The sequence below is a fragment of the Tenrec ecaudatus genome, chromosome 9 (genome assembly GCF_050624435.1).
Source record: "Tenrec ecaudatus isolate mTenEca1 chromosome 9, mTenEca1.hap1, whole genome shotgun sequence".
Lineage (NCBI taxonomy): Eukaryota > Metazoa > Chordata > Mammalia > Afrosoricida > Tenrecidae > Tenrec > Tenrec ecaudatus.
Window position 1 is genome coordinate 86,068,669 of NC_134538.1, and position 27,384 is coordinate 86,096,052.

General features: G+C 45.3%; 1 protein-coding gene across 1 annotated transcript in view; it reads left to right on the forward strand.

Moving 5' to 3' along the window:
* Window positions 1-27,384, forward strand: part of RAPGEF5 (Rap guanine nucleotide exchange factor 5) — an 84,687-nt gene that overhangs the window by 26,744 nt on the left and 30,559 nt on the right. Inside the window, exons 2-8 of the mRNA XM_075558317.1 lie at window positions 7,496-7,574; window positions 14,612-14,756; window positions 16,921-17,018; window positions 18,235-18,265; window positions 20,701-20,779; window positions 23,262-23,411; window positions 26,901-26,998. Coding sequence (XP_075414432.1) covers window positions 7,496-7,574; window positions 14,612-14,756; window positions 16,921-17,018; window positions 18,235-18,265; window positions 20,701-20,779; window positions 23,262-23,411; window positions 26,901-26,998 — 680 coding nt within the window. The remainder of the gene's footprint in view (window positions 1-7,495; window positions 7,575-14,611; window positions 14,757-16,920; window positions 17,019-18,234; window positions 18,266-20,700; window positions 20,780-23,261; window positions 23,412-26,900; window positions 26,999-27,384) is intronic.

Genomic DNA, 27,384 nt, shown 5'->3' on the forward strand with positions numbered 1-27,384 from the left:
TCTGTTCTTATATCTTTTAAAATAAAACAAAGAGAAAGACCGGTAACAGATGACAGAGCCCAGTGTTGTATAAACATCAAACCCAAACTAAACTCACTGCCGTCCAGCTGATAGATCCCAGCGACCCTACAGGCCATAGAGCCGCCCCTGGGAGTTACGACCAACTCTTTACCAGAGTAGAAAGCCGTGTTTCTCCCATGCGGTGGCTGGTGGTTTAGAAATGCGTACCTAACTACACTCTAATTATTGATGTGAATTAAGAGTCATTTCGATCAAGGCTTTAATTTTTGATGGCACATTGATGTATTTTAACACAAGCTCCACAGTACTTGCAGCTGTACTTGTATTTACCCCTAGTGTTGATGGTTATCTGCAACTTACTTTTCTACAACAAGAGTATTTGTTCCCTGTACTCAAAAAACCACTATAAGAACAATCACTTTGGGGCTGGCCAAGGGGGTTGCTCCCAAAAGGACGCCTGAATATTTTTATTTAATGATGAGCCAAGAATTTGGGATTGGGTTTAGTGATTAATTTCATGAATAGAATCTCAAAGAAAAGTGGTTTTGTTGGCTTTTTGTTGTTGCTGTATATGAATACCAAGGCTTTCAGAGAGTTAGAAATCAAAATGAATACGTCTTTTTATTTAGAATGTTAGCATATATGCCAACTCTGAAGTTGTTTAAATGAAAGATACTTTTATACACAAAGGTGCTTTTCTGCCTGGAGTCTTAAACTACTATTAATTAAGCACCATGTAATATAATAGATAATTATAGGGTTTAATATGGATGCCAGTACATTTGCTATCCCTTTAAATGGCTATTGTTGGCTAATCGTCTTCAGGGAATCATTTATAGGGCCATTGTGGTGCTAAAAATATCTACAAATACCGGTGGGACAGCTTTTCTTGAAGCATGGCTTTTATAAAATGCACTTTTATTCGAAGTACATTGTTTTGATTATTTTTTCATATCTCTCAATTACTTTCAGAGTCTGTGCACCAAAGATACATCAGTACTTAGAAACACGAATAAAGGAAAGCTCTTTGTTATTTAGAACACTTTCAGAACAATGTACTTGTTAAATAGAGAAAGATTTCAGTTAGGAGTATTGGGAAGCTGTCTTATTCATTAGGATTTTAACTGTTGTATTCACCAGGAGTTCTTATTGGAGATATTTTTGTGTAGCTTCATTGTTTTAATTTTAATTAATATTTCTATGGTAGGAAGATAATTAGGTAAATGCTGTTGAATATTAAATACGGTAGTAGCTGAGGGGAAAATAAGCATTTCTGGGTCAAAGCCCTTAGCAAAATATTGTCATGTGTGAACTGATTAATTGAATTGAATGCCAAATGGGTTTGCTACCATCCAACCAGAATCTCGCAGTCACTCAGTTCATTATCTAAGGTCATTCCAGAAAGAAATGACTGGGTCTATCAAAGTTAATGGTGTTGAGTTTTTTTTAATCTCAGCTATTAATGGAGTACATCTTGATTAGAGGATAGTTACAGTCTCATTAAAAGCAGCTGAATGTCAGAACGTGCCAGAGTGTGGTCCTGTGTGTCACATGAAGCACGTGAAAGGCTAACAAGTGTCACAGAAGGAAGTCTCCTCCTCTGGAGGAAAAGGAGGTTCATTACGAAGCAATGACAATTATCGCTGGGCAGCGCTGGGTGGGAATGTAAAGCGCTCCACCTTTCGAGTGGAGAAAACCAAGCTCCCTCCTGCACGAGGGGTGCCGGCTCACAGCACCCTACTGGGCAGGGAAGGTCTATGCCTGCGAGTTTCCATGACTGATTCTTTACAGGACCAGGAAGTCCCCGCTTTCTCCTGCAGCGTGGCCAGCGGTTGTGAACTCCAGATGTTGCAGCCAGCAGCCCAATGTGTAACCCCTATCCCACCAGGGCTCTTTATAGGGGTTGATGGTCGATCATTAAGGGAGTCACGATTGATTGTAGATGCGGTTAGTTTCAGCGTGAAGTCTTTTTGACAAATAAAAGTTGGCCACTTGGTTAGGGAGGAATGACTTACCGCGTCAATGTGAGCGACTGCCCCATCATACTTGATTTGTAGAATTGCTCAGTTGTTCATGGTTATACTCAGTTCCTGGGAGCATTCTTCACAAATAATTTATATCCTGACCTGTCTTTAGGTATAAGCACATTTTTCCTGAGAACAATCATGTACATGTTGCCATCCTTCTCACCAAGGGTTTGCATCGTGACCTTCTGATTCTGGAGGATGCCTGTCGGGCCCCATCATTCTGGTCTCACGGAGGGTCTCTAGCTTTCCCATTGTCCCTCTTGGATCAAGCCTCCACAAAGGGGTACTGCTGATTACCTTCTGCAAGGGCTTTGTCTGTTTTCTTGAGGAACTTTGGTTAATAAAAATTATTTGCTTCACTTGCTGAGCGAATCCGTCCCATCTTCAGAGTGAACTAGATTTTATGGGAACTATCGTCAAAACCACATTAGAGGAACATTTCTCAGTCAGAATAGAAGTCAAGATAGAACAGATCCAGGAAATCCAGAAAAAGGAAGTGATTAAATTAAACAAGCTCTTTGGTCAAAGCCGGTCAAACCACAGGCTTTTTAAATTGTGAATTGATATGAAAGGTCAAATGTTTTTTAGCCACAGCCTTTTATAAATAAACTATTGCACTAAAGCAAAACAGTAATCATAATCATAGAAATGATGAGAAATATACATATTTCAAAATAGAGTAGTCATTATTGTTTCCAACATATACCCTAAGAAGAAAACCAATAATTTATAATAGTTCAGGTAGGATCTAGATTGTTGAGATTCACCACTGTGCGTTACATATGGGGCACATAGTGACATATCAGTACTATGGTAAGCATTATAAGTGAGACATCACGTTCAGTGGCATAGGAGTTATCTGACTCTGGGCTTTCTAAAGGAACAAAAACTAGTGATAAGAAAATGAATCATGCATTTGGGGAGACTGGCAAGTGCCATATCACTGGGTCAGGCTTCAGGCTGGAGGCTTCTCCTGGCTCTCGTGGTTGCAGGGGCTGGCCAACCCCAGATCAGGTCAGATGGCAGGCTGCTTACTCACATCCCAGGAACCAGCGTCAGAGGAGAACAAGCTGGATGTAAACTCGGGAGAGCTCGAGCTTTGCCAGAGGGTCCCGATAGGGGCTGTATGCAGGCCAAAGCTCCATGGAAACTCAGCCTTCAACTGACTGGCCACACACATCACATCACAAATGGAGTTTACAGAGGTCTGCCAAACCGCTGAGAAGCGTGGCCTAGCTAAGTTGACACATACCCTTAATCGTCCCACGTGCCTCTTTGTGCAGTGGTAAAGATGTCAACGGTCATTTGATGGTCAAGAGCTCCGCCTCTCATCACAGTCATTTCATGGAGTCCTTGGATGTAGTTTATTTTGGCTCCAAGCAATTCTGCATAAGCAGCCGTCTGGGAACTCTGTGACATTCCATAGGAGAGCTCTAGAAATCTTAGTTTAATCCAGTGGTATTCACACTTGAAGTATGATATTCCTCTTCAAAATAAGATGTATTGCAGCTGTTTTGTATTTCAGTGACTCAACAAGGAAAAATTTATCACAGGTGACAAAGTTAACAATAGCTGTGGTTAACTGATACTAATTCCAAAAAGTTGAAAAGTCTGGTGGGAATTACCTACAAAAGCAATGCAAAGCCAAAAAAAGTTAATAATTAAAAAAAACCACTTTGGGACAAAAATACTTCTAAACGTAATGATAAGTTCTTTTCAAAGAGCTTCAGATGTGGTGCAGAATAATCTTGGAAGTAAAATCAAATAGTCAGATATACCAAAATAGCTCACAGCCACTGTGTTAATTCTGACAGAGTAGAACTGCCCCTGTGGGTGTTCCGGACTGTAAATGTTTATGAGAGAAGCCTCATCTTTCTCCTACTGAGCAGCTGGTGGTTTCGAACAGTTGATGTTGTGATTAGCCGCCCAAAGCCTAGTCTACTCTGCTCTCAGGATTCCGTATATAGGAAGATATATATATACACACACACACACATATATATATATATATATCATGGTTATCAAGTCTCTATACATCTGAATAGTAATAAAACTTCCATGAGTAAATTATGTGAATCCCCCAGTTCAAACCTCTATTGCCTTTGATGTTTCAAAAGAAAGCTGCAGCCAAATTAGCAATTAAAATAATAAAATTATGACACAATAGCAGGCATTTGGGATTTAACCTCAGGCAAACATCAGACATAAATTTTAAACTCAGAGAAAATTTGGTATTTCTTCAGATTTGACACGTAGTTTATATAAACCTTTTAAATAGCACTTCCTTCTTTATAAAACAAGCAAATCTGTTGCAGCTTTCCACAGAGTTTCAAGGTTGTCAGGAATTTATCAGAGGTCAACACAAAATATTACTTGAGTTCTTTAGTCAAAGACCTTAAGGGCAAATACTTTACCTTTTCCCATTTTGGTTTTTATTTCAGAAATTCTGTTGAACCCCTGTCCTCCAGGCAGATTATACCAAGGATTAAATTAACTTTCAACCCAGAAATCAAAGAAAATGTTGTTAACAGTGAGAAACTCAATACTTTCCTTATATGTTATTCGACATTAAAACTTTCCATAATTTAACCCAGCAAACTTTATATATATATATATATATATATTTCTTTTTCTGTGACTTAAAAAGTAAAGATCTGTAACTACAAACTTCAATTATTCCTTAATTCTATTTCATATTAATAAGTTTTGTAAATCTTGGGGAAAAATTAAAATCTTGGAAATTGTTTAAACCTATCTACTAACTGTAAGAAGCCCTGGTTTCGAAGTGGCTGATCCATTCACCTAACCTGAAGATCAGTGATTTAAGTCCCCTAACTTCTCCACAGGAAAAAGAGGAGGCTCTTTGCTCCCATAAAGATTTTAAAGTTCTGGAAACCCAACGAGGTAGTTCTGCCCTGTCCCCTATTGTTATCAGTCAGAACCAACACATTGACAGTGAGTTTGGTTTGGGTTCAGTACATACTAACCTTAAAGATCGTGTGGGAGTGGCATCTGACCCCCAGACTTCACAAGGCAGACAACTAATCAAACCACACCTCCGTGGGTTCCTCTGAGGTCCAAAGATCTCCGCCCTCCAGGATTCTTCCTCAGGTCTGATACCAACTGTCCCGCCCACAGCACTCTACACAGTACTTCCTGCTTCGGACACGGCCCACAATCCATTGCGATGGCCACACAGAACTCAAAGAAAATAATCACTGTAGGCACTTCTCAGGGACGTTAACAGAATACAGTTCAGTATCGGAAATGCTGAGGATACAATTCTTGTCTCAAGACGTCCTTCCTCTTAGCCGTGCACACAGACATGCTATGAGTTGTAATTCACTGGACTTAATAGGTTTGGGGGTTAAACCTTCCAGAGGTAGGACCCCCAGCCTTTCTTCCACCAGCTGGGTGGCTTGAACAGCCAACCTTTCAGCTCACAGTGGAGCACTGTCCAGCGGCGCCACCCCAGGAGTCCAGATACCACCCAGGCCTCGAGATCAAATTTTCGTGTTCATAAATGTAATCTTGTTTACACTGATTGATTTTAAAGTAAATGCTAGTCATTTAAATTTAGAATGAATACATTTCTTACTTTTTCTTTTTGTAATTTGGAGGGCATAAAGACTTCCTGCGGTAAATGTGTAGAAAGCGAGATCTAGGAGGACAGTGAGGGGAGGGTGGCCGCCGCCTCCCTGAGGGTCACCAGGTCAGCAGTGGCTGCCTGTCTGCCTGAGAACTGTGCAGTCTGAAGCTGACTTGCATACAAGTTTTGTGGGAAGTTCTAGAAGCATTGTTTGCAGAAAAAAAAAATAGGTTTCCTACCAATGAGTCCCAAAGGAGGCAAAAGATAATGAAATTCATAGTCCTAAGAAATAGTATAATTAGATTACTGCATCTTCTATCAAACAAAGAAACTTATCCAGCACCCTGGGGCAAGTGGAATGATTTTTTTTAATGTTAGCTTATGTGTGTTTTCTGGCACACAGATTTAATGTGTTCATTAGACTGTCCAAGAGGCCCAGGGCCCTGGCAGTTCAAGCTATCCTGCACTAGTGAGGTCAAGGGGATATTCATGATAAATTCTGTAGAGTGTGATTACAAAATCCTGATTTAAAAAGGCATGTGCATAGTTTGGTAAATCACATTTTGCATTCATTACAAAACCAAATCACATTGTGGAAGTCATTATTAACTTAAGTGAATGTCCCTAAAAATTTTGAAATTTTTCTTTCATCCCATCTACAACATAGATCGACAGCACTGTGTTCTATGTAGTTATTTCTACACTCAAACTTCAAATGTTTAGATTTTGACAACATAAATGTTGTCCAGTCTATAGATTCATTGCTCGTGTACTTTATTCCTGCTGAACTGAAAAATTGGTATCCTGAATATAATGATATAAATTAAATCATACAGTTAAAATAAATTTTAAGATAGAGACAACCAAAGACTTACTGCAAAATCTTTACTTGGTATTTTGCCTATGACCTTTTCTTTCATTTGGAAATTGTTTCGGAGGTGAACATTTGCCTGCATTTAAACTCCCTGCTGACTCAGTCATTTCCAACTGCTTGTGACACTATAGGGCAGAGTAGAACCATGCCCTTGGGTTTATGAGACTACCGTTAATTCTTTCCGGCAGTAGAAAGCCCCATCGTTCCTTGAGGAGAGGCTGGTGGGCTCAAACCGCTGACCTTGTGGTTAGCAGTTCGATGTGAAGCCCACTGGGCTACAAAGGCTCATTTTGCCTGCGTAGCAGTTCTGTCTTGTTTAGCAGCTGGACATCTACAAGAGCACTCAAGGCCAAGAAGCAATGCAAGGAAGCTTGCTTTTGTTCGTGGACGAGGTGGGAAAGGGTCCCCAAAGGCGCAGGGGTGCTGCATTATTCCCGCTCGCTGTGTCCAGCTGGCTGCTGCCTTCAGGAAATCATTCACCACTTTCCCAGCTTCTTATACTTGCATTTGCGAAAAAAGGTGAATGACCTTGGTCCCTGATATGCGTCCTCTGGGTTTTACTGTCCATTGTTCTTGACGTTGGTTTTGGAAAATGGCTTTGGAAAGCCTTCATTTATGAGACTTCATTCCCCGTAGGACAGGAGAGCAGCGTACCTTGGATTCGTGACATTTCCCTCTGAGGCACGTTATTTATTTTGCATTAGCTTGCTGTCGCATCCTGAGTAGCAGTGGTTATGGGGGAATGGCCGGAGCTCTATGTTTAGAGTGCTTGCAACAACAAGAATCCCTCATTGCTTGAGATCCTACGTAAGGGGTTTTGAAAGCCTGAGCCTTAATAAAGAATGTACTTCGTGGCTAGAATTCTCCCATGCCAGTCAGTGCCCCCCTGTACCAGCGCCGTGCCGCCATGCGCTTTCTGGGGCCCAGAAGCAGCAGCCGCCCCTTCACCCGTGCTTACTCTGCGCGTGTCTTCTTTCTTTGCAGAGACGCTGCTCGATGACTTCCTCCTCACGTACACCGTCTTCATGACAACCGACGACTTGTGCCAGGCGCTGCTAAGGCAATATCCTTCGTTACCTTCGGGCAGCTGTGCCATGTTTCTCTCAGACAGATGTCGCCCATCAGGACTTAACTGCCTGTCTTCACGCACTCACCCCCACCCGAGTGTGTGAACATGTTAAATATCAAGGTCATGGCATTCGATGTGAAAGATGAAATGAGACAGAACAAACCAGGGGTGCTGGAGATGGCGGGCTGCTCTTTCCACAGTCTGCATCGCGGGTGGATTGGAGGGTGTATGTCATGCCTTCTTGGAATCCGTGCCTTCCGATTGCTTTGTAATCTGGAGGGTGGTTTGGCCGATTGAGCAAGCCCCAGAGCCAAGAGGGTAGCGTAGGTTGGTAATATCACCCGGTAGGTGGATTTAGAAGGCCACTAGCCGGTAGGTATGTGACGTCATGTTTCTGAGTATGTGTCCCCAGAGAACACCAGCCATTCCTCCACACGGGAGAGCAGAATCAGCCCCTAAGATGAACTGTCGCCTTCCAGCTTTGTCACTGCATGTTCTTGCAGCGTGGTGACTGAGAGCGGAAGGTGAATGGCCGTGAAGAAAGCCTGATAGTTTTATTCATGAGGCAGAAGAGATGTTTCATGGAAACACTGAAAAGCCAAACTACAAAGCCAAGCTAACTTACTGAAAGTTTTCAAATGGGGTTCTTGCCCCCCTCTGTTTAAATAAGATGCTTCTGAAGCATACTCAGTAAGCTCTTAACCACACTGAAAATTCCACTGGGGCCCACATGAAAGTTTTGGGGGAAATGCGGTTGCAGGGTGGGGGTGTACCCCGAGGGGGCTTCAAACATGTTCATGGAAATTTCCCATTATGTCTTCATTCCTTTTATCCATAAACTGTGCAGAGCCTTCCCCTCTCAGAGTTTTAGTGTGTCTAACGATAGTGTTCCTCATTATACTCTTTTCCTGTTCGATTAGTATCGCTTTCTCCACACTTTATCCAAGTTCCTGCTTAAAAGAATATTGTAGGACTCCCTAAGTAATTCTGTTCATCAATAGGCAAACTAGAAATGGAGTTTACTTTCTGATCTGTGAATCAAAGAGGCCCTGGTGGCCCAGTGGTTTAAGCAGGGGGCTGTTGACTAAAAGGAAGATCAGGGTATTTGTTCTCATAAAGATCTACAGCCTCAGAAACAATAAGGAGTGCTTCTGCTCTCCTCTGCTGGGCTGCCTGAGCCAGAAGGATCATGACAGCAGGGTGTGGGATTGACATTGGCTTTGGTAACCGCTGGTCTTCTAACCACAGGCCAGCAGTTTGAAGCCACCAGCTGATCCTGAGACTGTCTCCTCCCATAAAGAGAAAGCAGTCTGAGAAATCCACAGGAGCACCTCTGCCCTGCGTCTGAGTCCCCGTGAGTCAGAATTGGCAGTGAACTTGTCTTTTGGCTTGGCTTGCATAAGTAGACAAAGCCACTGATCATTCGACACTTTTTGTAACCAGTCCACAAAACTGATCTTGAGACATGAACTGATTTCGAATTTAGAAACTTTCAATACTCTGCATAGATTTCTCCCATTGTTTCCAAGTACATTGTTCCCAAGGACTTCAGTAAGGGGTATATGATTTGGAATCCCTCCTTCATTGAAAAGTATTGTGGAATTCTATCTGTGAGCTAATTCCATCTACATTTTATCACTATCATGTTACCAGAAGAATTGCCATCCAATGAAAAATGTTTAGTGTGTTCTACAGAAAATGAAGCCCCCAAACAAGCCTTTGTCCTCCAGTTGATTTGGACACACCGCGCGGTGCTGGAGAGAGCGGAACAGCCCCATTGCGCGTCACCATTGGGAAGCAGACTGCACATCGTTCTCCTGTGGATGAGGGCCCGCTTTCCACTTTGAGGTTGAATGCTTAACCACGCCAGGGCTTCTTACAGCAAGTTAGATGCCTTTAAATTATTGTTTTCAATTGTGAGCCTACTATTATAATGGATAAACAATCCACTCGTAACTTATAAGTGAATATATAAATCCTAGGATGTACCTGCAGACTCTAAAAATTTTATTTGGATTTTAAAAAACGTGAGCCTGTGAACAAGGTTGTTACATGAAAATTTAATTCAGATCCTTCCAAAAAAATAAAATTCAACTGCCATTGAGTCGATGCCAGCTCCTAGCGACCGTAGAGGACAAGGTAAGCCTTCCCCTGCGAGTGTCCCCGAGTGTAACTCGTTACAGGCGTAGAAAGCCCTCTTTCTCCCGTGGAGTGGCCCGTGGTGTCGTACAGCTGACCTTGCAGTCACAGCCCATTGGGTAGCCAGTGTACCTCCAGCCCCTTTATTGCTTAGCTAAACCCATGACATCTTAAGCGGTTTAAGCCCGGATTCTTCCTGTTGATCATTTCTGGGTGTTCACATATACGTTTCCTTTTATGAGTGCATACAAACCACAAACAAAATGGCATTCATTTTTAACCTGAGGTGTTTTAGGCACATTTCACTAAGGCATTCGTATCCCACACCACCATCTTCTAAAGGGTGATTCCACTGACTTCGTTTCTCCCCTTGATTGTTTCTAAACATCATTTATTGGTTTGAGCCATATCTTCTGGTTTGGGAGTCTTAGATAGATATTGTTATTGTCATAAATGCCTTCCTGGTTTTAGTATCATCTGAGAGAGTACTTAAGCTTATAGCTTACTTAAGTTTACATTAAACTTACTGAAGCTTAATGAACCCTGGCTTCATTGTACTGTACTGAAGTTTGGATTTTAACTCCGCCTTACCTACCTACTACCTGCTGCCTACTTCCCAGCTTAATTTGCATAGCAGTGTAATCTTGTCACACTGTTACTGGGACCATCCCTACTCCTGATGACCTTTTCAGGCAGAGTGGAGCTGCCTCCTGGGAGCACTGGTGGCGTAGTAATTATGAGTTGAGCTGCTAACTGCACGGTCTGCCGTTTGAGACACCCAGGCACTCCATGGGCGAAAGATGGAGATTTTCTACTCCTGTAAAAAGTGAGTCTCAGAAGCCCACAAGGGAGTTCTACCCTGTCCTACAGAGGGTCACTATGCGTCCGAATCCACTCCACGGCAGTGAGTTTAGTTTAAGAGCTTCCTCATAGGGGTCCCAAGAGTGTAAATCTCTAAAGACACTGACTACCACCTTGTTCTCCCATGGAGTCGCTGATGGGTTTGAACCGCCATCCTGTCACTCAGCAGGGGAGCTCCTACCTCTGCGCTACCAGGTCCCTTCCCAATGTAATGTTGTAGGGGCAAATTGTAAAAGGATGTATGGGGGAGAATGTTCATATATTCACGGAGAAATTCCATTATTTTTTAATTCCATTTTTCTGTACCTTCTGAAACTCCCTTGCACATACCTTGATAATAAACCCAGTTAGTACATGAAAATTTAATCATTAAATATTTTTAAGACATCTTGTAGGGAGGAGAACAAGCTTAAGCACAGTAAGTTAACAGCATTAAAGACAAGCTAGTCATAAAATGGACAAAAGGCTCGAATAGACATGGAGACAGCCTGTAGACACATGAAAAGTTGCTTGGTATTATTAGTATCTGCCCTTCCATCCATCTCTTTATCTATCTTTCATCTCAGACAGACACACACACACACACACACACACACACGCATACACCTTACTGCCATCAAGTCAATTTTAACTCATGGTGACCCTATAGGCCAGGGTAGAATTTCCCCTGTGAATTTCTGAGGTTGTAACTCTTTATGAGACTGGAAAAACTTTGCCTTTCCCTTGCATGACGGCTGGAGTTTCGAACCGCTAACCTCACTGTTAAAAGCCCAATACGTATCCACTATGCGACCAGGGTTTTTAGTGGCCGCCAGAGAGAAGCAAATCAAAATCACAAGGAGATACCATTTTTGTCCCGCTAGGATAAAAACAAAAATATCCCTTGCAAATAATAAATGTTGGTGAAGAGGTGGGGAAACCAGAACCCTTCCAGTGATACAGGGCGCACACAGTGGCAGATCTGCTCAGGAAAACAGTGTGGCCATTCCGCAAATACCAAACAATGCAACCGCCATGAGACCGGCAATCCCACTTCTAGCTACACACCCCACAGGCTTACACGCGGGAACACAGAGGGTGTCTATCATTGTTTGTGGTAGCACAATAGCCAGAAAGTGGAAACGGCCCAAATGCCCACCAACACAGGGGAACGGATGGGGAAACTGTGGCTCACAGGGATAATGGAATACTCCCCAGCCAAGAGGAGACACGAAGTCTGATACACGCTAGTAAGGGTGGAGCCTGAAGACAGTATGCTGAGTGAAGTAAGTTAACCCCCAAAGGACAAAGGATGTATGACCTCATGTACGCAGAGACCAGAAAGGGCAGATAAAAGAGACCAAAGTGTGTAATGCTTGCAAGAGGCGGGAGAGAAAGTGGCAGGGGGCCCGTGGGGTCAGCCCGTGAGGGAACAGCCACATTGATTATTGTCACCGCTATGCGCAAGTTGTACATCTGTTAACAGTTGAACTGACAAAAGTGTTTAGATGCAGTTACAACAATAACACTCTCCCTTCCCCCCACCCTGGCCAAAGAGCTCCTAAGGCTGCTGATATACTACCAGCCCCTGATGGGATTTGGCTCCCGGGTCTGAAGGCTTCAGGTCATGGTTTTATGGGGCATTCCAGTTCCCTGGCCTGTTGACATGTTCACTTCTTTGTGCAGTGCCTGGGATCCTTAAATGCTTTCGAGAGCTTATCCAGGGCACAGCATTTGTCCATCCTTCACCTGGAAAAACTAGGAAGAAGGAGAGTCAGCAATGGGAAGAAGATAGGGAGTGGGTAGCTAATTGCCTCTGTGAACAGCTCTCTCTACCACGAGACCAGAAGAACTGGTGTTCGACTCCCATTGCTGCACATTTTGATCAAAGACTCCCTATAAGGAATCTGATCAAAAGGAAAAACTCCACAGCAAAGTTTCAAGTTCTCACGGGCTTTAGACTTGTGGTGCCATGGAAAATGGATGAACCCCTGAAACTACTGCCCAGAGCTAATGTTTTAAACCTTGAACTAGAAATATGCCCTGACGTCTTCTTAACCCTGAACCACAGCTTCCTCACTTAACTAGTAAGAAATGTCTGCCGTGAGCATTATCCTCTTTTAAGAGCAATCCGCATGGACTCAACTCACACAGCAACTGGAAATGCCCAGTCGGGACTTCGGGGACAGCGAGCGTCTGTACAGGAGAGAGGGAGGGACAGTGCATGAAATGGGGCTGAGGGGAGTTGCAAGGTCAGTGTCACAGAATTGTTCACACGTGGAAACTGTTGAGTCGGCCAGTGTGTGTCTGGCTGTATATATTATATATTGTCAGCATCAGGAATAAAATTTAAAGGAAAAAAGATTAAGCAAATAAATAGTGCTCACTGAACAGAGAAGCATGGTAGAGTTTCCAGCCCTTGAAATTGCCATGTCCTGCTGGGCAGTGATTGTAAAGCATGTCATCTATGCAGCTTTAATAAAAACTCATATCTCTGTCTCAATATGCTGACCTAAAAAATTACTATTTTCTAGTTTTCCAGATTTCCACCCTATATTAATGAGGTCTTTATAATTGCAGAAAAGGAAGAAAAGGACATTTGCACAGCAGAGAGAATGTAGGACAAATCTTTCTATTATGCCTCTCGAGAAAAAAATGAAAAGAAATAGATAGCTTGAGCAAACTCATTGTACGGTTTTCTGATTTTGTTTTATAGCTGAGAATCAGAGAGCCTTCCTGTTACTTCCACACAATGGAGAGCTGGTGGGAGATTTTTTTTAATGGACTTGATGGCAGTGAGAAAGAGGGCTAATAAAACTACTCATACAAATAAGCACGGTTCTAAATACACCTTTTTCTAGGCAACACCATGTGGCAAAGGCCCTATGTCAGAAAGGGCTCTGCTGGCCCATCTTCCCAGCTGTAGAATCTAGTCCATTAGTTGGAGATAATACTTTCAAGAGAGCTGGTGTTGCAGTGGGCCGAGCACTTGGCTGCAACTTGAAAGGTTGGTGGTTCAAGTCCAACAACCGCTCTGTGGGTGCAAGATGTGGCGGTCGCTCACGAAAAGATTCACGTCCTTGGAAACCCCACATGGCAGTTGTTCTCGCTCCTACAAGGTGCCCAGCCATGAGTGGGAGTCAATTCAGTGAGCGTGGGTTCAAGTTGTTTATTTAGTTAGGAATGACTTTGATAGCTATACCAAATTGTGGAAGTATTCAGGTCTTTTCTTTAGTTTTCACATTTTATTTTGATGACAATTAACACTCATTTTTAGCTGTATCTTGGCACACTCATCCAGTTCTTCTTTTCAAATAAATTCCTGATTGGAATCATTGCAAATTGTGTTCCAGAAAGGGCTCACTAATCTGTGCTTATTTGAGACTGCCTTAGAGCGAATGCAGAGAACAAACATGAGACTGCTTTCTCCAATAAAGAGTCACAGTCTGAGCGACACCAGGGAACAATCCAATTCTGTCCTGCAGGGTCACTTCGAGTCAACGTCAACTCTCCGGCAGTGAGCTTGGCTTTGAAGTTTTCAAGTGGTATCTAAGAAACTGTGCTGGCTGGGGTGTGAAATGTGGGGCCGCCGTTGGGTAGACCCTCCAGCCGCTCCTGGGAGAAGGATGAGACCGTCTGCCCCCGTAAAGGTTTGCACTCTGCAATTTGGATTACAGAAATCCACTGGAGCAGTTCTAGCTGATCCTATGTGATCATTAGGGGTTTCCTTTGTTTTGGATGTCACTGGCTTTAATCCCAGAGGGTTCTGGACCATCTGGCCTAGTTCTGATGGAAATTTCAATGAATTAATATTCACCTCCATAGTGAGGCCAGAGTGTGATGTCTCCCTGTTAGCTCACGCCCTGCCATCCTGCACACCTAACGTGTTGTCCTGAGTCTGCTTTTGTCCCTTTAGTACATGCCACTGCGCGTGTTGTAGATTCTTTGAAAATGGGGTTTAGCACGTGATGTGCCAAGACTAAATGGGTCTCTTCAGGTTTTTGTTGTGTCTTTACTTTCAACCACGTAATGTTTTTCTTAACCACTTGCACCTATTCTGCTAAGAAGTACCAAGGCAAAGAGGAAAACTCGGACGTTCCTTGTAGGAAGCGTAAGGTCCTGCATCTTGTTTCCCAGTGGATCGCTCTGTACAAAGACTGGTTACATGAAGATGAGCATTCAAAAATGTTCTTAAAGGTAATATAAAACTTCTTGATATTCTTTGATGCCAAGGGATTGGTTTTATTTCCAGTTATGCGTTTCAGAAAATGCGTTCAACTTTGTTGATCGTATTCAAGATGTGATTTTAAAAAGTGTAAAGCTCACTTTGACTACTGAGCTCTGATGGTCCCTACAGAGATAGAAACTTGATCTTTTACATTTCAAATCACTGAAAACTTGATTTTTTTACATTTTAAATCACTACAAAAAAGTAAAGTAGGAGACAAATTTTTCAAATAACTTATTTGCAAGTGCTTCTTGTTGAGGATTCGCACAGCAGAACACACACGACAATTCCACAAATCCTACGTGGCCATCAGAGACATTGGTTACACCGAAGCTGTGTGACACCTCCTTTTCGGAAAGGTCCCCCCTGTTAGCATCGATGGGCTCCCACTGACTCCTGCCCCGCCCTTCAAGTTGTGTTGTCAGTTTGCTCCCATATGAGCACAGTGCTCGAGGCAGACATTCTTTAGCAGTTACGCTAAACTGTCTATGGCTTGGTTTTAGGATGTCAGGATAATTTTGGTCTAAAGTGTAAAGATTGGCTCCCTGCAGCAGTCTGGCGGGTTTGCCCAGCACCAGATTATTTCGGTTACAGGAATGTATGACTTCTTCATGTTCTTTGGACTCCATGAGAATGTGAACTTTTGTTCTTCTATAGAATCCTTGATCCAAATATTAAGTAGTGGTAGCGGGCATAAACCAGTTATTCTGTTCTTGTAACACGGGATCCAGGTGTTTCAGGAGTCAATTAGCCATTCTACCATGTCTTCCACTGGTAGACAGCTAAGATTCACTCCATTAATGGGTTAGAGTCCTGGTGGCACAGTGATTATACATTGGGCTGCAAACCAGAAGGTTAGCCGTTCAAAACTATCAGCCGCTTCTTAGGAGACAGATAGAGCTTTCTACTCCTGTAAAGAGTTATAATCTTAGAAACTCTTAGAGTTGTAGAAACTTAGAAACCACCTGCAAATGGCAGGGGCCATTCTACCGAGTAGGCATCAACTCAATGTCAGTGAGTGAGAATTTAAGGTTATTTTATGCAAAATCATTGGCATTTTGTTTGCATGTGACACCAACACATACTTCAAAACCTGACAAGTTTTAATGTATTGAGATATATGTTGGACTTACTAGTTTCCCTTGAGTTGACTCTGACTTACAATAACCCATATGTATCAGAGTAGAACTCTCCTCCATCAAGCTTTTGATGGCAATTGTTTGGGAAGTAGATCACCAGGCATTTCTTCTGAGGGCTCTAATTCGATTCAAATCTCCAGGCTTTCAGTTAGCAGCCAAGCATATTAATAGTCTTATAATAACAATCCCGAGGGACTCCCGATTGAACTAACCAGTTCCATATACATAAACCGCTTGGATGGAAAATTATATATCAATTCAAAAATCTATTAAGCTACAGTATGAAACAATTGAAGGACATGGCATATTTTGAGAAATTTAATGCTTTATAAAATTAATAGTAACTTAGATTTGTATTTGGGATATAGAAAAGCTGCTTAATTTGCCTGTAATCATTAAGAGGCACCGTGTCTTTTCTACCCAGCTGATCCCTGCAGATGGTAGCACAGAGCTATATTCCCGTGACCACTGAAGCCCTGTGAAGGCTGTGGGCTCCTAAGGAGAAGAGTCGAATGGGATTTGAACAGTGGGGCGGGGCCGGGCCTGTTTCAGAACACGCAAGTGCCCAGACTGATTCTGCCCTTCATGAAGGAGCCCACTTTGAGTTCAACCTTCCCTTGTCATTTAAATATCCCATTTAAAAGCTGTGTAATCAACACGGTGACCACATTTCTTGTTTCTCAAAACAGTTGGTTATTTTAATTCAATTGCCTTTGTTGTTCTCTTCAAAGTGATTATGTGGTGATGGTAGGGTGGTAGGGGATGGAAATAGGCAGGTACTTTTGAAACAGCCAGTCGGGGACCTTGAAGTTCCCAGCATTCCTTCCCTCCCACTCCCAGCAGAGGAGCCTAGCAGCTGAATGGGCAGCTCACAGGCCTCACTGGTTCTTGGTATAACATCTTCGGTAGGCAGGGTCGCCATTGTGTGAGTCTGAATCCTTACTACCAAGTGGACCATCAACCATGTCAGCTGCCATTTGTGCTTTCTCCCCAGACCATCTACAGGAATGTACTGGATGATGTGTATGAGTACCCAATACTTGAAAAAGAATTGAAAGAGTTTCAGAAGATCCTTGGGATGCACCGGCGCCAGTAAGTACTCTCTCAGTGCAGTTACTGAAAGAAGGCAACACCAACTGTGAGAACATCGGGGAGTGTCTTCTGCTAAAGCCGATGTTGAACGTTTTGGTTCCGGCATTCATCTTGATTCCTTAGCTTTTGTAGTAGTAAATTCTGTATTTTTGTTTTTATATTTCAAAGTGAGTAAATTGTGAAATCAAGCTTTTGACTTTTTTTTGCTAGTTTCTTTTAACACGTTTTTAACACTGGTAGAAATAAACTGGGCCATAACAACCTATGTACATAAAGAGACTCATCATTTAATGAACTGTTTACTTTTAAAAATCTTAAGTATTAAACTTGCCTGTGGAATAGGAACTTAATGTCTAGTTATGAAGTATTTGAGAAAGCATACGTGCTATGTCTTTTTAAATTATGGTTTTTTTGGTATATAAAACCACATTTGTAATACATATTAGTAAGTGTTCTACATAGCATTTTTGCTAAAAATGCACATAGCAAAACACTTCATGTAACAATTTCTACATATGAGGACTAAGGTTGTGCCTGAGCCATGCCATGGTATCTTCAGTCAACTCGTGTGCATGTGAAAATTGGTCTTTGAATAAGGAAGCCCAAAGAAACCGTGATGTATTGAATTCTGATGCTGTTGAAGAATATTGAAAGTGCCTGGGACTGCCACAGGAAGACAGTTCCACCTCGGAGAGTGTGTCCTGAGTGATCCTTGGAGCCAGAGTGGCAAGAATCCATCTCACGTACTTTGGACGTGTTACCAGGAGAGCCTGTGGGGATTGTAAAACCAGAGCCACCGGACTATCCGTGTAGGAACCGTTGGTCAGGGAAACTCATTTGCCACACCTTTCCCCTCAAGTGCAATATCGTGTTGGCAGTATCGCACTTTACTGTGGATTGACCATCCTCCCTCCTTATCAGTGCCAGTAAAGAAAAAGAAAAGGCATTATTTCATTTTTAGAAAGAACTAACAAAATTCATTCTAAATGAAAATAGTACTGTGTTTCTTGACCAAAACCTCTGCCTAGATCCTGGAAACCAGGCAGCTTTGACCAGAAAACACACCACACCATACCACACCACACCACACCACACCACACCACACCACACCACACACACACACACACACACACACACACACACACACACTTCTAAATAAAGAAACAATGTTTATCCGGATTGGGTGAAGACTAACTTTGTGTCCTCTCCCTTTCAGCACGGTGGATGAATACTCGCCACAAAGGAAGGTAAGCCGGCTCCCTGGGCACTGTACCTGAAGGGGAGGGAGTGCCCAGGTAGTGCACTCGGGAGAGCGCGCTTGGCCCACACAGCAAGTCTTCAGGATAAGATGAAACTGCCCAGCAGAGCAGGGCCAGATGCAGGAGCCTGGGCTGCAGCTTGCCTGCACCTTCCTGCTGCCTTCAGCTTCCCTGTGAAGAGACAGATCCCAAGTCAGCCACACACCCTCAGTGTTAAGGCTTTCTGCATTATTTCCTGCTCATTTAGTATTCCCAGAATGGTATAAATTTGAATTATAAAGCACTCTGAGGGGGTGGGGGAAAGCAAGACTCTTGACTGTGAATAAAGCAGTGTTGGAAGGGAAAAGGTGGTACTTTTTAACAGGACAGAAGGAGCGATGGGAGCAAGCGTGAATTGAGTTCCCTGTGCGATTTAGGTTTGTTTCAACTTGGTGAAGGAAGGTGAGGAATATGAGATGAGTTGTCAGCCACAGATTGTTTCTGTTTTTAATTTTATGTTTACCTCCATTTTATTTTTTAAACTTTGTATTGTGAGGTTGGTGAAGGTTTACAGAGCAGAGCATGCATCCTACATTCAACAACACACCCAACCTCCCACGACCCTGCCCCGTTTCCACCGTTCTCCACCCCTTTGCCCGCTTGTGGGATTTCATTTTCTCTGCTACCCAAATAACACCTCTGCCCTCTAACCTGTGACTTCCCTGCCCCCACCCAACAGCCATGGAAGTCTCGTTGCTGCTTCATAGCCGTGGTTTCATATAACACCTGTCCTCTCCTGGTTGACTTATTTCACCCAGGAGGTCATCCTCCAGGTTCGTCCGTGTCATGAGGTGTCTCACACAGTCATCTTGTTTTTTCAGTGTTGTGTGCTTCCCCGTTGTGCGTGTGGACCCAAGATTGTTCATCCATTCTTCTACTGATGGGCATTTAGGTGGTTTCTATGTTCTTGCTAGTGTGACATGGACTGCAGTGAACATAGGTGTGCATGTTCCTGTCCATGTTACCCTCATCTTCAAGGTTAAATACCAAGTAGAGTGACCCCTGGGTCATCTGATATTTGTAGTCCTATTTTTGTTTTTTCAGGAAGAGCCATCCCACTTCCTACAGTAACTGTCCTGTTCTTCAGTCCCACCAATGGGATAGGAGGCTTCCAGTTTCACCACACCCTCTCCAGCCTCTGCTGTCTTGTTTTACTGAGCTTTGCTGTTAGTGTGGGTGTGAGGTAGTGCCTCACTGGTGGTTTGATCTGCATCTCTCATTGCAAGCATTTCTTCATATGCTTGTTGGCTGGCTGGCTTCTCTGGTGAATTGTTCGTATCTTCTGCCCATGTTTGATTGTATTATCCATCCTTTTCTTGTTGAGGGTGTGGATTCTTTTTAATAGGCTTTAGAGAACAGTCCCTTGTCCCAATAGGCTGCTGCCAATTTTTCCCCCAATCTGTGGCTTCTCTTCGTACTCTGTGGTAAAGTCTTCAGATGCACATCAATGCCTAATTTTTATGCGATATCAGCCATCTATTTTGTTGTGTGTATGTGTGTGTTTTGTTAGGTTTGGTAATGTGTTTATGTCACGCATTTGGTCAACTAAGTTTGTCCGTATTTTTTTTATTGGTGATGTTTAGAGATTTTAGGTTTTAAATTTAGGCCTTTAATCCAGCATGAGCTAATGTCTGTGTTTGTGGGCAGGCGTGGACCTTATCTCATTCATTTGCACACACAGCTCTGATTGGCTGGCACCGTTCATTGCCAAGGCCATCCCTTCCTCCTCTAATGTGGCCTGTTAGGCCCTGTGTAAAAAACCAGTTGTCTGCGTGTTGGGGAATTTCCTTCTGGGTTTTCAAGTTTATTCTATTGGTCTATCAGTGTACAGATGCCAAGCTATGTGGCTACTGTTTCAGCCACAGTCTTGGTCTATACCGTTATATCAGGTGAATAATAATCATAACCATACATGGGTTCCATTAAGGAAGTCAATGACCTTCAGCAGAAGTATGAAATGATCCCAAAAGTTGCTTCTCTGAAAAGGACAGAAGGTGGGGCATCAGACTGTGATAACGAACTTGAAAGTTGATGTTCGGGCGGGGCAGTGATAGCCTTTCTGGAGAGGAGCATCCGGAGACATCAGTGGCGGCCAGAGGTGGAAGATTGTGGACTTATCCTCGGGCACATTGCCAGGAGTAATCACAAGGGCTTTGTGCCTGCTGCTGACCATGTCCCAGGCCCATCATTTTGTTCTGAGTCCCCACCTTCCCCTGCATTCATTGAAGCAACTCCCAGTTCACTTGTCCACGCTTGGATGGGTGGAGCTCATCTTTTTAAAAATTGGCTAACTCTCTTGGAACATGTTATAAACAGCGGTGGGTTTTTCCAAAGGGCAGGAATACATTCATTCATTGTTTGTTCTCTTTCCCTGCTTCTTGCAGAATAAAGCCCTTTTCCACCAATTCAGTCTGAAGGAGAACTGGCTCCAGCACAGAGGAACTGTGACGGAAACAGAGGAAAGTGAGTGTGATTTTAAGTGAGAGTTTCGGGTAGTAGGTACCAGCCACCCTCCTCCAACAAGAATAGATGGGCCTTCCCCTCACTGCCCTCTGAGAAGCACAGTGCCATCAGATACAGTGCTCCTTCTCTTGCTTTGAACGTGGTGATGTTCTTCGGTCACAGCATACCATCATCAGAAAGAACCGAGCACTAGAAAACATCGCCATGGTACGGATTGGTGTGGTGGCAACAAGGGGCTTAGAGGTCAAAGATTGTGAAGGTACCTGGGGCACAGGCGGCATTTCATGGTGTCACACAGAAGGCGGCCACGGATTGGGGCCAACTCAACCATGTTAGCTAGCAACAAGGAAAGACCAAGAGTAGTTTTGATTTGGGAAGTAGGGACAGGGCACTGCAAATTCTCCCGGATTTTCCTGGGGCAGCGGTGTCCAATCAGCCTGTGATTTACTAGAAAGGTTTCCAGAGCAAGGACACACCATTTTGGAGATTTCGAGAAGAAACTCTTGGGAAGAATCATGCGAGGGAAGGTGTGCAGCTGAACTTCTTCCAACGCTAGGCAGTGACCCCCAGCCAGGAGCTCCACACTTGGTGCTCCCTCGTGCCCAAGAAGGCCCGTGGCCTCCCCTCAGGAGGGTGTGCATTCAACAGAAAGGGATCTCCTCATCGCCCTCATCATGCTTCCTGCTCTTTCAGCGTTAGCATTTAGTAATAGAAGAAAACATGCTAGCAACAGTTTCCTCCCTGTTAGCTACAGCCCCAATCAGTGGAAAGCTGGGAAGCACAACAAATTAAACCGTCCCGACCTGGAAGCATTCTCTTTTGACTTGCCTTTCTCTCATGTGCTGAACTCTCGCCATCTTCCTCCATTTCTTGACCATTTAAATGATGACAGTGTTACCAGGGGGCCCCTTCTGCTCGGTTAGCTGCTGCCACCCCATCCCTGCCTTCTCGGGCTGAGGAGAATTGCTCCCTCGGGGACCAAGGGCCATAAATCTACAGGACCAGTCTCAGCTTTCCCTGGAGAAGTTGCCGGTGGGTTCAAACTGCTGACCTTGTAGTTAGTGTCGCGGTGCATCGCCCCCTCCGTAGTTGCTATCGAGTGTTGGCAGATAGCACGGAGGATGGCCAGAGCTCTGTGGTGGCATGCATGGTATCGTCTGTGCCTGGTGAGAGAGCCAATGACAGGCTCCCACCTCCCGTCGCCTTCATGACAGACCTTCCCAGACTGTGTGTCATGCATGCCATGATGTTGTTTTCCAAGCTGAGCCGCAGCGCCCCCGAGGGCTTACCTAGCCCCCGCCTCTTTTTGTTGAGTTTATTAAGCAAGCGACCTCATCGAATGGTTTGTAGATGGTGCCTTTAGCCTTGCTCAGAAAATCCATTTTCTGCCCATGGAAAAAGGCTTTTTCTGGTCCCTCACCACGCTCTTGACGAAATAGGAAACAGCTCTGTGTTAGCTGTGGTTATTGCAGCGACGTTCCCAGCGGAACTTGACAGAATGGCAGTGCCTCCTTCCACATGGGGACTGGGAGTCCTGGCCGCGGCAGCTCATAGCTGGGCTCTGGCCTCATTTGCATTTCTGTGAAAGGTCCCCGTGTTTGTTTCTTATGACACCGTCTAAGCGGCACCTGACTTCTTTCCAGGCGTGCGCTCTCTCCGTTAGTGGCAGTTGCGATGTAGGGAACAGGAACTTCTAAGGATGCTGCCGTACGTCTGCCTGTTCTTCAGAAGCTAGCTAGGGGTGCACACTTTCAGCGTATCTGATGCGAGGAAGCGAACAAGGGGCCAGTCATCTCCATAGCTATTGATATAGCGCCTGCTCTTCACGTCCTCAAGCCGAAGGAAGATGCTGCCCAGGAACCCATTCACCCTGGCAGTGGCAGTCCTAGTCATGGGCACCGCGGACAATAGAAAGGGGAGTAGCAGGGCGAGCGGGTGACTTCCATCTGCGACCGTCACTCACCGTCACCGTGATCGAGAGGGCCATTCTTACACCACGGAGAAGGCTGTGCAGTGGGAAGCGAAGACGCGGCGTGTTCCCGGACAAGCTGATGCACACTTCACACAGGGAAGTGTGGGGCTCTGGCTTGGGCCGTGGCGACGGTTCCGACAATCCACGTGTCCGAGCCTGTCGAGCGGAAAGAGAAACTGTGTGAGTTGGCCAGCCGAAAGAGGCTGCTTCGGGCTTCTCAAGAGCACAGTGCGTGTACCCCAGACACCACGGTGTCAGGGTCAGACCGTCTCCAACATGAGCACCCACTGGCCTGGCCGGGGTCTCTGCCTGGGATAGCACACCGCTAGGAGCCCCGTGTTAGTTCAGGAGCACCTGCCCTCGGGTGGCGAGGCGCTAGTGTAACTGTAAATGTAGCTGGGTACCTTTTCAAATATGCAAAACATCGGCAAGGGAGGTGCCTGGATCTGAAGCAGTCTGTATCCCGGCCGTGTGACTCCGCTGACTTCTCCCTCCTTTGGGCTTGCGCAGCATTCTGCCACGTGTACATCACGGAGCACTCCTGTGTCAGCGTGAAGGCCAGAGTTTCCATGACCACGCAGGAGATCGTGAAAATTGTGGCAGAGAAGATCCAGCACGCGGAAGAGGACCTGGCTCTGGTGGCCGTCACGTTCTCGGGGGGTAAGCCACGTTCTGTCATCTTTCCCTGGCCCACCTCTGGAATGGGGTGGGCAGAGGGCTGGCGTTTTTGCGGAGTAAACGTGCAGCTTGTCCCTTCTGGGTCCGCAGCTGGCTGGCTGTGGTGACAATGAGAGGCTGCCTAGCAGGGGTGTTTCCATGACAACAGTTGGGTACTGCTGGGCACTGAATCCCCTCCCCAAGAACTGACGGAAGGGGCAGGCCGGTGGTTTGCAATCATTATGAAGCTGTTCATATTTCTGGGGTCGAGATAAGCCTCTGATTTTCATAGCTAAATTAGCTGCGGGAAATTGGCAAAGCATGCAATTACTTTAGGACCCAAAAGAACCCGAGACCAGAGCGAGTCCCGTTGCCGGCCGACAGTGCTGTGGGGAGAGACGTCCTGTCATGGGAGGGGCGGGGGGCGAACTGTGCAATAAGCCAAAGCTCCCTGCCGGCTCCCTCCAGGGGCACGTGGGGCGCGAGGCGTCGCTCCAGCCCTTCCCTCCGCTCGGCTTCATTGATCTGCAGAGAATGGGTATTGTCCGTTTTGAATAAGATCGCCCTGATTACAAGCTGACATTATTGATCTACACGACCGGGCAGACCCTTCCTTGGCACCAGAGCCCGCCAGCCTTCAGTGTCGCTGGTCTCCTTTTGGGCCTGCGGTCTTTATTTAATGTCGCATCAACCCTGAGAAAAAATACAAAGAACACGCCCTTTGCAGCAGTCCGTGGAAAATACAAGTACTGTGTGAGCTGATCAACGAGCGAGAGGGCAGGCAGGGGAGCGGGGCGGGGGGAAAATCCTGTTTATGTGCCCTTTGTTCTAATTCTACAGTGTGGGGGGTGGATGGAATGTCAGAATACATGGGCATTCACGTACTAGGTGACAGAATATTGTTCCTGTTGCCTGTGACTCAGAGGAACCGGCCAATTATGTATGCAAGCAGTTACCGCCTTTCTCCCCGGGCTTGCTAAATGAGATTCTCCCCTCCATATCTGCTCCCACCCCCGCCCTAGCTCACTCCCCCTGAGTACCTTCCCGTGCATCCCGCAAGAAGAGTGGCTGAGATAAAGAGAGCTCGCCTTCAAGAAGCTGGTGGGCCAAATGAAATAGTGTTGACATGTTGCCTTCAGGGTTCAGGCATGTGATGCTTGTCTGTGGGCCTTCGGGAAGTCTGTAAGAACCTTTCATTCCCTTTCATCCCGTTTGTGTGACTGGAATTATTAAAAGACCTTGACGATTACACTATCAGCGTTCATCAAAACCAGCATGTGCCCCTCCAGAAAGCCATCGCTGGGCCCCCGTTGTGATGGCGGGCAGCCTTCCTCCCGGGCTGGCGCTGAGGTATCTCTCGGTGGATTAGCGAGTGGTTCTGTGACTGGCCAGCATCTGTCGAGCTGCTCGAATACCATTTTCACATTCTTATTAAATTAGATTCATCAGGGCGGACAAGGGCAACGGCATTCTAATAAGTGTAGACCCGTTGCTAATCATCACTGGAAATGAGCTTATCTCTTGAATTAGCCCGCAGATTTGAAAATGTGCCTTCCTTTCCCACCTCTCTCCCTCTCTCTCTCTCTCTCCCTCCCTGTCCTCCTCCCTCTCCCCCATCCATTTAAGGACCTTTTTGCTTGACTCGTCTTATCCCGCGAACAATGTTTTAATGGAGAGATGGAGAAGACAAAATACCGATTCCTGGCTCTTTTTCATAAATACCATTCCCATTGCCACTTGCCAATGAAATGACAGCTCTGCTACTCTTATTGTCACAGCAGAAAAGGCACGACGGGGCGGTTACGTTGGCGCTGCCCACAGGAAGCAGCACAGCTTTGGGGGCGCTGCTGCCCCAGGCCCTGGCTTCTAGATTCAGATTCTTTCCGTATTCGCCTTTTAAAGTACAGTGATGAGCCCGGCAAGAGCGAAGGAATGTTTCTTGGCAGATGGAAACATCGCTGTCCCTAGCCGGTGAGGACAGCCTCTGGTAGCCCCACCTCTGGTAGACCCACATTTCAGGCTTAAACAAAGAGGACGAGGACAGGGAAGCCTTTTCAAGCCAGCCGTGTAGGGCCGTCTGCTTCACCTGTCAGCAGCCGGCCTCGTGGCTCTATTGATCTTCATAATAGAGAATACATTCAATTACCGCTGTGGACTCTGCATTCAGCAAGAAAGATGTCCATCAGAAAGCGTTCAAACACAATTTGGCGTTGGGGCTGATTGAGTTACTGGGGAAAGGGTCTGTGGAGGATGGCAAGCAGGGGGTAGCTGAAGGTCAGCCTCTTGAACGAAGCTGATTGTGTCACCGCAAGAAACTGGAACCTGGCTCCAGCCCATCCGCATAGACCTCCTGTTATTATGACGGCAGGGGCATCTCCTGTGAAGAAAAGGATTCCCCGAGGAGGGGCCTCCAGTCGTGATCGGAAAACGGTCAAGAAATTGGAACGATTTGCACGAGGTGATAGAAAGTCAGTGTTCTGGCGAGACACAATCCTCCCTCCACCTCTCCTCCCGCCCTGACAAGCGAGCTTACGCTCCGCTAGCTGCATGCTTGCCTGTGAGGGTCCCGAAAGGAATGATCGGCGCTGGCCCACTGACCACTTGTCCTCCCGTGTGTAGAAAGTGAAGTCAATGCCTTAAAGCGCTGACAGCACGGGGCAGTTTGTATGAACGCGCACACCCCCTTTGGCCACCGCTGGGGCCCTCTCAGGGAAATCATCAAAAAGCAGACAGAGATTTATTTGCCAGGATGCTCACCTCCGCACTATATGTTATTGCCGCTGCAGTCATCGAGCCCATTCATCAAGCCCCCGGTACGTGCCGGCCCTGCGCTTGTGCTTAGCATCTATCATGCCCTGTGATTTATATGACCCAAGCAGTTAGAGGCCATTCAATGTTCAACAATAGAGGAAAGATTACACTGATTAAAGCGATTGACTATTAGGTAACCAATTAAACATGACGTGTAAAAAAATGTAATAAGTGGGTATAAGTGCTTATCGTAGAATTGTTCATATAAAACTATATATGGGAGAATTTAAAAAATCTATATGGGGTAATTGTAAATACATATAAAAGGCAAATATATGTATCCGTGAGACTTAGGTCTACATATGTAGAAAATTTGCACACACAGGAATGTATGCAGATAGACACACATACATGCATTTATATAAAGATAAAAAATATTTATATCCAAACGTTAGCAATGCTACCGTTATTCAGTTACCTTAGAGCGGTGGCCTGCTTTCTGAAGAATGGCTGAAGGTCATAAAACAACGCACGGAGCTGCCGCTTGGTGGATGCTGAGCGGCCGTGCACGCACCTTTGGCATGACGGTTGGAGTGCGCACAACAGACACGAAGCCCAGTTTAGGGCCTGTGACCTGTGGGTGTCTTCCTTCAGTGGTAGTCTTCATCTTCCGGGGTTCTCTCTAGGATGCTATGACTCGTGTGTTCCTAACTACTCCATCTCTTTTCTTTCTTCGTAAAGAGAAACATGAGCTTCAGCCAAATGACTTGGCCATCTCTAAAGCTCTGGAGGCATCTGGCCGGATATACGTCTACAGGAAGGACCTGGCGGACACGTTGGTAAGCAGTTTGCACTAGATGATAGGAACTCAACACACACACACACACACACACACACACACACACACACACGGAAAGGAGTGGGCATGGCTCATCTTACTTAGTTCCTTGCAGCCTGGATGCCCTTTGGCAGGTCCCGTGTCCCGTGCTGGCTCCCCCTGCAAATCCCCCAGTGACACATTGTAAGCGTAGGGAGCCGCCCAGCATCTTTGAGTCCAAGAGGAGGTGGGTTTTCCCCCTGTCCACGAAGGAGAACAATGTGCTATGTAGCTAATATGGAGTGGGGCGCTCTTTGCAATAGCGGGACCATTACTCCCCTTGTCTTCCACGGCCCTCTCCCCCACCCACTACCCAGAAGCCACCTGTGGTGCCCTTGACGTTACCCA